Source organism: Leptonychotes weddellii, chromosome 12 (genome assembly GCF_054177405.1).
Source record: "Leptonychotes weddellii isolate Sample4059 chromosome 12, ASM5417740v2, whole genome shotgun sequence".
Lineage (NCBI taxonomy): Eukaryota > Metazoa > Chordata > Mammalia > Carnivora > Phocidae > Leptonychotes > Leptonychotes weddellii.
The window spans coordinates 18345095-18360904 of NC_138380.1; the positions used below are offsets into that span (position 1 = coordinate 18345095).

The following is a 15810-nucleotide window of genomic DNA, read 5'->3' on the forward strand; positions in this document are numbered from 1 at the left end:
TGGGGGAGGAGGGGCTGTGGGAGGAAAACAGGGCAGCTCACAGGCAACAGTTGGAGGGAGGAGCAACTGTGGGGATTCTTGGCCTCCTTTAGACCAAGGCTCCAGGAGAATGACAAGTGCTGCTAATAATAGTGCCTGGGGCCCGCCCCCCAGTCACCGGCAATCAGGTGAGCAAGTGGGCGGCAGGGGGCAGCCGGCTCCAGGCCGAGCTCCCACCGACCCACAGGAGCCGCCCATCTTTTCCTGGTGTCCCAATTTACCACGTGCAAAACAAAGATGGAGAGACCGGCGGGGAGGTAACTTGGCCCCCTCCCTGCTTTCTTGGAACCCGGCCAGCAGTGGGTCTGCTGAGCCCTCAGGGGTCCTAGGGATGGACACGGAGCATACACAGCTTTCTTACGTTGTTCAGATCTGTCCGCCCGAATGGTAGCATTTTTCAGCACAGTATCTCAGAGCTCAGAACAGGGAATGGTTCGAGGAAAGAACGTTCAAATTATATAGGTCTTGTCTTTGCTTTCCAAGGTAGAGGTTCACACTTTCCCAAGGTAATGAGCAACGTCAGCCCCGAGCTGGGTTGTGGCATGCCAGACCTTGATTGAGACACTTAACCTCCTGGCCCCTGAGAGCCTGAAACACTCTCCGCTCAGCTCTGGATTTTGTGCAGATTAACTGCCCGCTGATTACAGAGAGCTATATAAATGCTAGGTGCAGCAGAGGTGGGGAGTCCTGCGGGATGGGAGCCAGTGGTCCAGGCTCCCCAGCTGTCGGCCCCCTCCCCCTGTGAAACACAGATCAGGGGGAGAGAGCCTCCAGGAATGAGAGTGACCTCCCTAGAGACGAAGGGGGTGGTGGGGAGGACCCAGGGTTAATGACTTCTATAATATTTCATAGTCAAGATCCCTGGAATGGGCGATAAAAAGATAAAGCAATGCCGAGCACATTCTGGTCCTTGACGTCTTTTATTTTCAATTTTCCTCGAAAAGTGAATGTGTGTAAACACACACATGCACTCCAGAACACATAAGCATTCTCATATGCACACGTCTCCATATGTACCAAGTGTCTGGTGCATAAACACTCAATAAATGTCTGCTATTATTACTTCACATAAACATAAACACAGGAAACACCAACATATTTTTGGACAGCATCCCCAAATGTATACACAGAGACATAAAACACGCAGTAATATTTGAGAGCTCATTCCATGTGACAGGCCCTGTGCTCGGAGGAATGATGGTTATCCCCACCCCCCGAAGAGTCCTGTTAGGTGTGCAATGTTTGTAATCCCCACTTGACAAATGGGAAAACCGAGACTTACATTGTTGGCTCACACGCACACAGGTGGGCCCTGCAGAACCCCTTCACAGCAATGTGTGCGAGAATGCGTGTGAACACACGTATGAACACACAGACCATACAGATTTGTGCTCTGAGCTCTTCTCTGGCAGCTGCATGTGAACTCATTTGTGCACACGGACACACACATGCACACATATGCAGAATTTCTTGCCTTGCCCTCTGGGGGACTTCAGCGCCTTCCTGAGAGAGGCCTGGAGGTTCTATTGAGCTTTGGCTGACGGGCCCCCGGTCACCGCCTGCTGCTTCCACATTGAATCCTGACCAGACCCTGGCCTGAGAAGCAGGAGCCAGGCTGGGATCCTGACTTAGCCCCCCGCCTCATTCCAGCATCCCTCCTAGAGTGGAGGCCAGAACAGCCTGAAGCCGGCCCTTAGCACCTTTCCTGCACTGGGGCCTTGGAAGAGGGAGCTAGATGGGAAGGAGAGGAAGTGGAGCTTGGCTGGAGGAGGAGATGGGAGGGACAGCTGGAAAAGTGTTCTCTCCCTCTCCCCCACCCATCTCTTGCTCCCGCACACCCGTCCCGCAGAGAGTGGAGATTCCCTAACTCCGTGCAACACCAGAGTCACTAGAGTTGTTTCTTTGAAATGCATCCCCAACTTCCAGTTCCAGCAGGTCTAGGCGGAGGCCCTGGGATCTGCATGTAGGCCCCCTAAATGATTCTGATGAGTGGGGCCCCCAGACCACCCTGAGACCCACCAGTCTAGGAGAGGACGAGGTTTTGTGAGAAAGCTCAGGATGCCTTAGAGCGACGTAGTCTGACCCAGAGGCAGAGAACGAAGTCTCTGGGGAGTTGATTGCTGCAGTACATGGCAAAAGGTTTGAGTCACCAGCTGAGTGAAGCGATCATCAAAGGCCCCACTGTTGTTTCTGCAGGGCTAGGAGCTTTGCTTGATTCTATTGGCCTGAGCCCAGACCTTGGCCCTGGTCCAGGTGTCACGGGTCACAAGGGAGATTCTATGAGAGGGTGCGTGGTACAGTGCAAACCACCATCACTGTGGGGAAAGCCCTGAACGTGGCTCCCTGGCCTAGGCACGTGTCTCCAGGGAGTTGGTGAAAAACTGGGGAGTGCTAGGGGAGAGCTGAAGAAGGCTGGGCGCCACCGCAGCGATGCGTATGCGTATACGCCAGCGTCAGGGCGTACTCATGTTCATGCTGTAACTCAGGAATTTAGGGCAATTTCCAAGATTAGGATGACAAACATCCCCTCTAGGAATCTCTATGAGTCGGCTTCAGAGGGAGAGGCACCGGGACAGTCCAGAGACCCTCCCCAGGCTGTGCATTCCCGAGGTTCTGTAGCTGCCCTCCCCTTAGTGAGGTACCAGCAGCTGGTCAGCTCTGAGGAGGGACCATCCGCTGCCTCCATAACGTCCGTCACACACCCCACACCCCAGCCCCTCCACAGTTCAGCTAAGTTAAAAGAGCCTTTGGCTCTGCAAACACCACTTCAAACCAGGTCTCCTGGACTGAACCCCTCTAGCAAATTCTGAGCCCTCAGCCCCTCCTTTACAGAAAACCTGTCTCATTCCCATTCTTCCAACCACCCCCTGTGGAGGGCAGAATCTGGTGGAATAATGAGAAAATCACCAGGTACGGATTGGAAATGCTGCCCTGGGCAGGCCCAGGGTTCCTGCCATCTACCCCCCTTCTCTGGAGATTGAGAAGTGTCTGCGATCAGAAGGCAGATATGGGGGGGGGTTGGCACCTACCCCTCCTTCACCCTCCCCCCCACCCGCCCCCAGCACACAGTCCCAAGGCAGACACCCAGCTGGGTGGGACACTGAAGCTGAGGAGAGCAGGGCATGGACGCAGGACCCAGCACGGGCCCTGTGCAGGCCTAGAAGCAGCTCCCCCATGGGCAGCCACAGAGCTGGCCCTGGCCTCTTTGAGCCAGCAAAGGCCTTTGGAGTCTTGACCCAGATTCCCAAGTTTGGGGCCTAGGGTGTCCTCGGGATTTCCCACCTCACCTGTAAGCCCTACCCAGCTCTCCTCTCTCCTCACCTGCATCAGCTCAGCTCCTGAGGAATGCAGCCCCTTCCTTTCTAGTGCCTGCACCCACGACCCCTGCCTGGGAATTGATCAGCCCTCTCCAGGTCTTTGAAAAAGTACCCACCTCCTCTGAACTTGTCCTAGAAATGAAAGTTCCTACATTGAATCAAGGGCCTTGGCGGGGGCCTAATGGCGGGGATCCCCTGGACAGTGAGGGAGGACACTGGGAAAGCCCAGCTGGTGGGGGCCAACATCCGTGGAAGGGGGACAAGTAGCTTGCTCTCATCTGCTCAGGGAATCTACTTTGCAAATGGGTGTCCCATCCAGGCCTCACCTGCCCCCTGCCTGCACCCCATTCCCTGAGCCACACCTCCCCAGGTGTTGTACCCACACATGCACTCGACACACGTACAGTTATGGCAGGTCCTTAGCCCTGAGCACTCCTGGGAGCCCCAGGCTGAAGAGCCGGCTCTCCCTAGAAATCTCTGTGACCCAGCTTTTTTCGTTCCTACCCCCAACCTGCTGCAGTATTCGTATGAAGGGATGGAGATCAACAATCTGCCAGTGGAGCTGACGGTTGTGTGGAATGGGCATTTCAACATTGACAACCCAGCTCAGAACAAAGGTGAGCAAGTTGGGCCCTGGCGGGGAGGCAGGGCAGACGGGAGGAGCGGCTCTGCATTCCAGGGCGCCTGTGATTCTATCCCTCCCTCGGGCTCCGAGCCTGCTCTCCTCGCCTCTCCACTGCTCCGAGACCTCCCAGGTGTGCGCCCACCGTGGGCAGTGGCTCTGGGGCCGACAGAGCCCTGCCGACGCTGGAGGGAGCCCCGATTCCCAGTCCAGCTTCGCGGCCCGGCCCCGAAGCTCTCTTCTGGTCTTCTCTGTGTCACAATGGCTGAAGGAACAAGGCCGCTTGTGGCTCATCCTCCGAGGCCGGGGCGGCACTCCTGGTCCACAGTCCCATCCCCTCCGGCTCCCCCTCTCACCCCAGAGGACCTCTTGCCCTTCGTCCACAGTTCACCTGTATAAGTGCGGAGCCATGCGGGAGAGCTGCGGGCTGTGCCTCAAGGCGGACCTGGACTTTCAGTGCGGCTGGTGCCAGGTCCAGGGCCAGTGTACCCTGCGGCAGCACTGCCCCATGCATGAGAGCCAGTGGCTGGAGCTGACGGGCACCAACAGCAGGTGCACCCACCCCCGCATCACAGAGGTAAGCCAGGGGCCTCAGGGCACTCTGGGCGGCCAAGCCAGGCCCTGCCATGCGTGGCCGTGTTGACAGCCACCGCGCTGATTACCAGGGCTGGCTGGGGGCATCCTTGTTTTCCTGCCTAGCATCCCCAGAAGCCGTGGGCTTGGTCCTTCCCCTATGAAGGAAGGTGGAAAACAGAGAGGGGCTCAACTGTCCTGTTGGAGTCTCCACTTGAGCCATGTCAAACGTGACTCCAAGTCCTGGCCACTGTCCCTTTGTCTCTAAGAGTCCGGGGGACGAGGCGGTTAAGCTCCATCAGGGACAACCTCACCAAGCAGTCAGCCATGAGCAGAGGCTGCGTGGAGCTTCAGGGCGCAGAGCCCAGCCCTCGGTGGAAATTGTGAGACCCCCGGACTCATTCAAAGCAAGACCTAGGTGGGTAGATGGCAGAAATGGATTTGGAGCACCATTCAGGAGGGCCCAGTGGACACAGGCGGAGAGCAAAGACAAGTGAGGGGCCGGGCAGAGCTAAACATGCAGAGAACAGGGCTGGAATCCCAGTTCTGCCAGCTAATTGCTGGGTTTCCCGGGGCTAATTCATCACTACCTTCTTGCCTCAGCTTCCTCCCCTGTGCAGTGAGTCTAAAGTTCCATCTCACAGAGGAGTTACAAGGACTGTAGGAGAGAATCATGCAGAATGCTGGCTCCATGCAGAGCCCCTGGGGATCTCAGCAACCTCCTCATCCATCTTTGACACTGTTAAAGCCAAGGGGATCACTGTTCCTGAGGTTTATTTAGGTCACTTGGTGTCTTCACCTCCCCACTCCCCACTCCCAGAAGAAAGACCCCCTCAGCTCCCCGCAACCGTGCTCTCCTGGTAAAACAAAGAAGAGGCGTGCAGGTCTCAACAGTGGGACCCTCTGTGTCTTCAGCACAGTGCTTTGCACATTGTAGGTACTCAACACCTCTTTGCCACGGCGGATGATGATTTTAATAACAAAGCAGAGAGGGGTAGAGACAAAAAGAGGAAAGAGAGCGTAGTCTCTTCTCCATACATAGTAAGGATAGACAGGTGCGTGGCTCTGTGCAAAGTTTCACAACCACACACATATCCGATCATCCAAGAGTGGCAGTCATAATAAGAGGGAAGTATGGGCGTGGTGCTTCAGTTTGCACAATATTTTCATATCCCTTACTTTGTCCATCCTCCCAGCAATACTGCCATATGGCTCCTAGGGCTGTCACCACACCGTACCACAGACCAAATGGTTTCGGTGACAGAAATTCCTCGTCTCTCAGTTCTGGAGGCTGGGAGTGGAGACCCAGGTGTGGGTAGGGCCGGCCCTTCCGAGGGCTCCACGGGAGGACCTGCTCCGGCTTCTCTCGTGGCCAGCAGCCCACCATCTTCTCCCTGAGTCCCCTCTCCTCGTCTTTCTGTGTGTCTCTGTCCAAATTCCCTCTTTATTTGAGGATGCCAGTCCTGTGGAATCAGAACCCACCCTAATGACCTCATTTTAACTTGATGACCTCTGTAAAGACCCTTTCTCCAAATACGGCCACGTTTGGAAGTACTGAGCATCAGGATTCCCACCGAGGGATTTGGGGAGGACACAATTCTAGCTATAATGCCTGCCAAAGCCAGGGTTAGCAGCCTCCTTTCCCAGATATAAAGAGCTATGCTCAGAGATGCTAATGTCCTCTCCCCAAAGCCTAAATCAAACGGGTCCTGAATCCCAGGTCTCTGGATTGCCCCTCTAGTGCTCTCTTTCACCATGGAGGCAAGACACCCATAGATGTACTCCCTCACCCCTCCACTCACAATTATGCACACACACCAGGGATGTGTACAAGCAGGTAGGGAGCTTGACCTATGTGAGCGCACAGCCTCCTTCAGCAAGGCGGCCCCTCGGCGGTGGCCCCTCTGCATGTGCCCCCCACTCCAGCCCCTTCATCCTCCACATCCCTGATTTTCCAGACATGGGCAGTTTCCCTTAGCCTCTACTTCACTCTCCTGCATGGGTGGGAATCTCAACAGCGATTCTCAAACGGGGGGGGCAAAAGACAGGCATTTAACCTACAGAAGTATCTGGGGGAGGAGGGCCCTGGGCCTGCCCTGGTCCCTCTCCTTCCCAGCCACCTCCACCCGCAGAGCCCTTAACACGGAACCATCCCCGGGGGCTGCCACGCATGATTGCTAAGAGTGTGTCTGCCGCAAACAGTGGGACTTGCTTTCTTCTTGGCCTGAGACCAAGAAAATCACAGGGAGGAGATGGCAAATTAAACAAGTCTCCCTGTGAGGGAGGCTATTTACCAGCTCCACACTGGCATTGCCCTCCGGGGAGCTGGGGAACCAAGGACTGGGCCAGAGATAAAGCTCCTTCTTCAGGACAACATGCCCGGGCTGGAATATCATGCACCCGCTGCTGCCGGGGGCCAGTGGGGCTTTGGGGAATGGCTGGGCAGGCATTTGGGAAGGACAAGCACTCCCCCTTCCGGCCCTCCCTACATCTGCCCACCGCCCTCACATAGAAATGGGCCCATGTCTCCAAGGGACCTGTCTTTCCACTGCCACAGGAGCACACGTGAAAACCCTCACCCTCATGTGCACACTCACCCACAAACATGCATGGGTAGGAAGAAGGAACTGTCTCAACTTGTCGGTGAACAGCCTTCTCCAGCGAAGCTGTCCCTCCAGGCTGGTTTCTTTTACTCCCCCCTTCTCCAGGCTGTGACCTTTGAGGGTAGAGAGGGTAGGAAATGTTAAGAGGTGGGCTGTCTGAGCTCCTTCAGTTGGGATCCCATGGACATTGGCCAAGATCCAGGCGCTGGTGTTGAGAGACACCAGGAATGGGAAATGTGCCCTTCTCTGGTCTTTCGAATGACAGAAGAGGCTGGTATAGAACATCTTCTGCCACTAAAGTCACTACCGTGGGATGTCGCAATGAGATCGTGGGAACATGTACAGGCCCTTTGGCTGTTGATTCCCAACATTTCCATCATGGGTTTTTAACACCAATGGTGACATCTGAGGAAGAAAACCCAGTCATTTGGGCCAGTATATGAAGGTAAAGTCTAAATTAAGCCCATCTCTGTTAGAAACCAAGCCAGACAGTGAAGGCAAAGGGGCTGTGGCAAATGCTCTTCTAAATCCAGGAAGATGCTGAGTAGTTGTGGTTTCCAGCCCAATGACAACTCAAGAAATAAATATGGTGCCATCACTGAGAAGTCCACAGGAAGTAAGACACCATTCTTGCACTCAGAGACTCAGGATCTGAAGGATGAGGAGGATTCAGACACAAATCATTGTTACCATGAAAGGAGCATGAAATTTCAGCGGAGAGAGAGAACTGGTTATGGAGAAGGGACGTTTGAGAAGGATCTTGAAAACTGGGTGGCTTGCCATAGTGTGGAGGGCTGTGGGCATTAAGAGGGCTTTTTTTTATTTTCCTTCAGAATGGAACAACACAAGCAAAGGCCTAAAGGCTTTATTCCTTGATTTTCTATGAATTACCCGGTAACAGTGTGGATCATGTTCCATCCCCTCATCTCTGACACAAAATAGGGAGGCGAATGAGAGGATTTGAACATTGTTCCTAATACCACACACAAACATGGACTGCTCTACCAGAAGCTCCTGCCATTGACAGTCCCAGACCTGGGTGCCCTTGTGGATGTGGGTCCAATTCAGAGACTGGCACGGAGGTGGGGAAGAGCCAGACGCCTCTCCTTGCCCCAGCAGCAGGTGGGGGATGGCTCTATCTTGGTGCCTGTCCAAATCACTGCTTCCTCCCTCCAGATAATCCCAGTGACAGGTCCCCGGGAAGGGGGCACCAAGGTCACCATCCGAGGGGAGAACCTGGGCCTGGAATTCCGGGACATCGCCTCCCACGTCAAGGTGGCCGGTGTGGAGTGCAGCCCTTTGGTGGATGGCTACATCCCTGCAGAACAGTAAGTGGAGGCCCCATGAGACATAGGGTGGTGTGGCTATCTGGTGTTGACTCGCCTTCCCTGGCCAACAACTGACAGCCAATGGCCAACGGTGTTAGAGACTGTTGGGGTGGTGGGGGAGGTAGAATGCCCCTAACATTCTGGTGTCCTCCCCAGCTCTTGAACTAGCTAGCGGCCATATTGGCAAGTGTAGAAAGGGGACATGGGGCCAGGAGGGAAGAGAAAAGTGATCGCTACCTCCTTGAGGTGTGGCCATCGGTGGTGACAAGACAAAGCAAAATTAAAATCTGCAAGAGAAGTATGAGTTCAGTTCCCTACCCCCTTGCCGTCCCCAAGTCCCCACTCCTGTCCTCCTCCAATTATGAAAGAAGCTGAGGCTCTGCTACTTTCTGTGGAGACTGAAAATGAAACCTCACACCCACTCCAGCCTGGAGGCCTCTGGGATTGTTTTTTTCCATGCAAAGCCTGCTGGAGCATGGAGTGGGCCATTCCATGATCAACCTTTACCTCCCAGCCCACCTGTTGGAGGAGATGTGAGAGTCATGTATCATTGCCTTGTAAATAAGTAAATACAATTTTCCAGCCCAGCAAACACCCCATGAAATGTTTACCAGCACAACAGAATCTATATTCTATGCCATCTCGACGGCCCCTCCCAGAGCGACACCTAGCCACTTGTCCTTAATAACAAGTAAGTTATTGACACTTTCTAGGTCTCCCTTAGGTACATCAGTACAGCTTAACCTGTCCGCTTGCTGGGTCTTGCCCAGATTTAGTGGTTCTGGAGCCATCGGTACCACCATCTGATTTCCATCCAGAGCTTCCTAAAGCACTCTTAGTAGTTCCTGTGACAGAAGGATCTACTCTTGATGGAATTCACCTCCCTGGTCCCTCATGGCTTATTTGCCCAAAGAGCTTTCTGTGGCTCTTTCACCTTTTGGAGTCCTTCCTAGAACAAAACCAAAGCCAACTGCTACCAATCTACTGTAGCAGTTGAAGTTTGGGGAACTTTAAAGTTTAAAGTTTGGGGAACTTTAAAATGCCCTACTCTGGACCTTCATAGCCAAACAGAAAATATATGATTATAAAGTCACATAATTGCAATATCGTGGTACTAGTTAGATCAGTGGAAGAAGATGGAACACCCAGAAAAGAATCCTGATACATAAAAATTTAGTATATGGTAAAGGTGACATTTCAAATCAGCAAGGAAAGCAAAGATCAGTCAATAAGCAGTGGGGGTTAACTCTCAGGAAAAAAAATATATATATATCCAACCCTCATTTCACATTATACACCAAAATAAATTGCAGATAGATTAAAGAGTTAAGTGGAAAAAAATAAATCTGTGGAATGATTAGAAGAAAATGCAGGTGAGAATTTATTTGATTTCAAGTAAGGGAAGTGCAACTGTTCTAACAGCAAAAGAAAAAAAAGGTTATAAAAAAAATATTAGGGGATCTGAGTATATAAAACTTAAAATTTATACATCAAAAATCCATGTAAACAAAGAAAAATATGAACAATAAACTGGGACTAGCGATATACCCTATGACAGTTAACATATGCTTTTTCTTAATATACAGAGGTTCCATAAGTAAAAAGGCAAATATCATAAAATGAGCAAAGAGCATGAATAAGCATGAATGTGCAATTCACAAGACAAAGAACCAAAAGTCATAAAAAAAAGTTAAATAGCATTAGTAATCAATGAAATGAAAATTAAAACAATGGGGAACAGTTTTAAAAAGTTAATGCCCAGTGCAGGTGAGAAGCATGAGAAATAGCACACTCATACATTCATACTTGGAGGGTAAATTGGGACGCACTTTGTGGAAGGCAATTTGGAAATGTGGATTGAAAGCCTTTAGCCTAGTCATCATATTTCTAGAACTTTACTTAAATAGCCAGAATGCACAAATATTTTTTTGCAAGAATACTTATTTTGGTCTTATTTGTAATCGTGGAAATGTAGAAGCAATTTGTGTATTTTAAAATAGGGAATTAATCAATTCTTAAATTATTGCACATGCACAGGACAGTAAATTATATAGCCATTAAATCTGATATTGCAGAAGAATCATGACCAGGTACATACTCAAGGTGTATTAGTGAGAACATCATTCACCAAGCAGAATAGAGTTTCTAATGAATTCTGTAAAAGAAAAATAAGACTGCAAACCCGAACGCCAGAATGTTGACAGTGGATATTTCTGGGTGGTTCAAATGGGGTGAGAGGAGGTGTCTGTATGGCAAGTGATTTTATGCACTTTCTCTTTTATCTTTATACTGAACATGCACTAATTATGCTATCTGGACAGAAAGGCATATATTTTTACTGGACTCTCACCCAGAAATTTTTTCTTTCTAAGAGAGACACAGAACCTAGAAGCCATAAAGTAAAAGAAGGAGCCACTGAACCACAGACACTTTTAAACTTTAGTGTGGCCAAAGACATTATAAACAATGTTGAACTACAGAGGACAAGCTGGGAGAAAATAATTGCAATACTTACTAGAAACAAAAGTTAATACTCCTCATTCAGCAGCTCCTACAAAAAGAGAATTCATTAGCAATATAAAGAGATAGCTTCAGACCAATCGAAGGAAAGGCTATCTAAGATTTTTTTACAACCACACGCACATACTTGCAAATATCTGCAACATCACTAGTAATCAGGGAAATAAAAATGACAGCAAAAAAAAAGGATCATCTTTCCCTATTATATTGGAAGAACTTTCAAAGGATTGATACTATCTGGTGTTGGCAAAAGAGTAAAATAATCTCACTCAATTGCTTTTGACAGAAGTACAAATCGGTAACGACCCTGTGGGACCATTATTTTCTTCCACCTATCAAACATCACATACATAAACAATGACCCCACAAGCTCCCCACTTAGAGCCTTATCCTAATAAATGTGCAATGCTTGAGGATATGTGTATAAGTTGGTTCATTCTGCAGGGTTATTTGGAGTAGGAGAAAAATGAAGGGATGTTAAATGTCCATCAGTAGGAGGCTGGATAAATACACAATGGTGCAGCCGCGGCATGAAGCGCTATGAAGCTGTCAGAAAGGATCCGGTAGAGCTGTGCATGCAGCCACACGGGGCAAGTCCGCGCTGGGCTGTGCAGTGAAATGACCGGGGTTTGGGACAGTGGGTAGTTATGTTTCACGTTTATTTTAAAAGTCATGTATATGTTTATATAGGTATGTTTGTATATAATTGTACATGTGAATATATATAACACTTATGTTTACATGTGTGCGTAATAACCAAACACACACACACATATATATACACATACATGGGTGCATATGGGCAAATATACATATTTGGGCAAGTTGCCTAACTTTTCTGTGCCTCAGCTTCTTCACCTGTAAAATGGAGATTTTGTATATATTATATATTACATATGTTTGCATAGATCTAGAGAAAGGTCTACGAGTATATATATATATATATATATATATATATATAAAACTTTGAAGAGAGATTAGGAGTGAAGAAAGGAACACTTATTTTTATAGTCACACTTCTGTACTGTCTCGTTTTCAAGGGGTATGAACAAATTTTGTAATTAAAACAAGCAACATTTTTAAAAGGAGACAAATGCACGGCTCTCGTCTACCCCTCCCCCTCCCCCCAAGCAGGAGTCTCTCTTCCCGACCAAGCACCCAGCTGGGGCTGGGGATGAAAACACTCCACTGAGGCAGTCCATGCAGTAGGAGCCAAGGGCCCCTGGGTGAGGGTCTGAAAACCTCAAGTCTGCTCCTGGGTCCCTGTCTGACGTGCTGTGGGCCCTTGGGAAGGTCACTACGTCTCTGGGCCCTGCCAGCCGTGTTCCCTAAGCTGTTTGGCTGACACATTCCCTGCCCTCTGGTTCACAGTTGAGGGGACAATTCCTGAAAGAGGGACTGAGTGTCTGGGGTCAGAACACAGGGGCCCTCCCCTAGGCCCCTCACTTGACAGGGATGTCCATGGAGACCCCTGTAGGTTGCATTTCCCAAGAACCAAAGAGGAGCCTTGCAGGGAAGAATGTTTCCCTTCCGCCTCCCCTGCCCATCCCTGAGACCCTACTGCAGAGAAGGGGCCAGGGGAGGTGCGGGGGCCAGGGGTCACATCTGGAGTCCTGTGACCCTGCTGTGACCATGGGGATCTGTCCTCTCTTCCCTGCAGGATCGTGTGCGAGATGGGGGAGGCCAAGCCCAGCCAGCACGCAGGCTTTGTGGAGATCTGTGTGGCCGTGTGTCGGCCCGAGTTCACGGCCCGGTCCTCACAACTCTATTACTTCATGGTGAGTCCCGGCCACAGGCGACCTGCCCGGGCGCAGGCCACAGACCACATGACCATGGTTACGGGCCGGGCTAGACCTCTGTGGGCAGACCCCGAGCAGCTCGTGGGAGTCTGTCCTGCAGCGTGAGAACGCAGCCCTGGAAATCTGAAAGACCGGATTCAAATCAAAGCCATGCTGTGTCCGGCCCTGATCCAGGGAAGCCGCCCTGGCTGTCGGGCCCTGCATCCGCCTCGGGCTGAGGGGCCGTGTGTCTGGGCCAGGAGGGGGGCCCCGACTCTGCCGTTTACTCACAGGGCGAACCTGGGGATGCTGCTTAGCGTCCCAGTGTCTTCATTTCTAAAACGGGGGTGATAAGACTTGCATCTACCCCACAGTACTGTTGTGACAATTACATGAAGTAGACGCATCACTTCTCTCATCTGCATGGTTTCTGTGCCCGCAGGACTGCTGTGCCCTGAGCTTTCCGGGTACACTCACACCCCATCATTTCTATCCCATCATCTGCTTTCAGCCCGCCTTCTCCACTCCCCATCTCCCCATCCCATGACCTCCTTAACCCCACCCCCATCCCACACCTCCCCTGCACCCCCACTCCCCCTTCCTCTAAGCCACACCATTACCCTTCCCTGCACACCCCTCCCTTCCCTTCCTGTGGCCTGTCTGCAGACCTCACCCCTACCGCCACATTCCCTCCAGCTGGGACCCTCGCTGGCCCTGCCGAGGCAGCCCCTGGTGAGGGGTTCTGGGGGGCAGGGGCTCTGGGGACCTCTCAATCCCATGATGTCTGACATGCGGGAGGCATGTATGTCTCTGCTGTCCCTCACGCTGCCTCATTTTCCAAACTGTCTTACCATCCAGGTCCCTTCTGGGGCTAATGCCCGCTGTGATAGGATAGTTTCCTCATGGTTCCGCACTGCTTTGGGAAGCTGGGAGCCTGAAGTGATGGACTTTATGCCTGGGCATCAAATGCTCCAGAACACGTCACAGGGAGCCCACTTTTCACCCTCCCTTCCCCCACCCTCCACCCCTCCTCCCCTCCTCCCCTCTCCTTCCTCTGGCTTCCTCCCCCTCCTCCTCCTTTCTCCCTTCAACTGACAACCATGTATCACCTTGCAGGATCCCTTCCACTAGATTATTTGATAAATATTTGCTTCATTGGTTGAATCTTATAATTCGGTGGCCTTGGCTTGTGGGTGTTCAGGGATGACTCAGACCCTGCACAGCCCCTCCCTCAGGGGGCCCGCGGTCTAGAAGGAGAGGTAGAGTGTAGGATGGATGTACATGCGGACGCGACTGTGGTGGGGGCCCAACCCTGCAGGAATGTGCATCAGAGGCCTCTTCCCGCTGATGCCCTGCTCTCTCTGCTCCCTGCCCTACTCCTGAAAGTCTTCCCTCCTTCTACACACAGTTGGTCATGCTGCACACACAGGAACTCACGTAGAAGAACACACATATGTGATGGATTTAATGGATATGTAGGCTTCCCATCTCTAGGATTTGTACCCCCACCTTCTTCTTAAAGGATCCGAGGAAGTTTCCCAATGAAACCCAACACACCTGCACACAATTAGCGATACATGAATACTTGTGTATATGTAGAGAGACAGCATGTATACTGAATATGATATAGATGGATCTCTACATAAATTGTCGATCCAGTGGAGTTGAGATACTGAGAGGGAGGGAGACAGACAGACAGAGGCAGAGACAGCACTCCCCAAGTGTTGAGAGGTTTGGCGTGGCGCCGCCGTGGGAACAGGGAGGATGCCCCTGCGTGGGCAAAGCAAGCACTGGGCTTCCTCAGCCAGTCAAGTGCCCCGAGCAGTTTGCATCCTGGCGTCACTTGGCAGTGACAGAATGGATGGTACTAGGGATGGCTGAGGCTTCCTTGGGGTGCTAGCCATCTCTGCCATGTCTCACCTCCATGACTCACTCCAAGACCACTGGACCCCTGGCTGTCCAGCTGTCACCTCCATGACCCACTCCGGCTGCTGGCTCCCACAAACAGTGCATCCCCCTCACTCGCCCATTTCTGTCAGGGGCTTGTCACCCAGCCACAATTCTGGTGGACTGTGGCTCAGCTTCCCTAAATTCCAGATTTTAGCCACTCCATCACCATGTCCTGGAGTCTTACTTCTCCCACTCTCTTCGCTGCTGCACTGACCTCCTTAAATCCCTGATTTTAAAGGTCTGAACCCATTCTAATCGACCCGGCCCTGCAGAATACTGTTTTCATCATGTTAGGCCCACCTCAAGAAGGACCAGGGTGCCGTCCAGCCTTCTCGGTCTGGCCCGCCCTGTCCATCCAATCCTGTTTCCCAAGGCTTTGCATGGCCTGACCCCTCTCCCTTCTCCATCTCCTTCCCCACATGGCCCCAAGCCGCGGCCTCCTCATTAGTCCACGCCCTGCTCGTGGGCCCCTCCACGCCTTCTCTGAATACACAACCCACAGCACCCACGGTTCTGTGGCTCACTGGGGATTCCATGGCGTCTGCCCACCCACACTGCACTGGGTGTTATGTCTTGGAGCCCCTGCTCCTCTGTTCAGACCAGTAAGTCTTTGGAGATGAAGCCCTGGCCGTTTACTTCTTTGCTAGCCCCCATCGTGCTCAGGCAGTTCTAAACCTCCCTGCGTGTTGGAATCTCCTGAGGGGCTTTAAACAAAAGGCTCCGGGGCCCCCCTGAGCTAAGTCACACGTTACAGGGGGCACAAAGCTCCCCAGGAGATTCTAACTCAGCCCAGGCTGAGGACCACTGGCCTAGGAGAAACAGAACTTAGAGAACAGATACCATGTGCCTGTCCATATCTGGTTTCAGGCTTAATTCTTATAATGAGCCTATGTCGTATTCAAAAGCCGCTTCTGCTCTCAGGTAAGGCCAGTCTGGCCTGCGTGATTGTTTCTACTCTGGAGCAGGATGTGGTTAGAGGCAGGGTATCAAGGTGAGGCTTCAAGGAAGAAGCTGGGTGGAGAGGCAGGATCTGTACAAGGCAGAATGTGATGTTCCGTATGAATCTGGAGTAATGGGAAG

The 15810-nt window shown here is 51.6% G+C and overlaps 1 protein-coding gene across 1 annotated transcript in view; it reads left to right on the plus strand.

Moving 5' to 3' along the window:
- The window catches only part of PLXNA4 (plexin A4), a 409078-nt gene that overhangs the window by 333162 nt on the left and 60106 nt on the right, over window positions 1–15810 (plus strand). The window contains exons 11-14 of the mRNA XM_081800079.1: window positions 3877–3973; window positions 4365–4555; window positions 8331–8482; window positions 12663–12780. Coding sequence (XP_081656205.1) covers window positions 3877–3973; window positions 4365–4555; window positions 8331–8482; window positions 12663–12780 — 558 coding nt within the window. The remainder of the gene's footprint in view (window positions 1–3876; window positions 3974–4364; window positions 4556–8330; window positions 8483–12662; window positions 12781–15810) is intronic.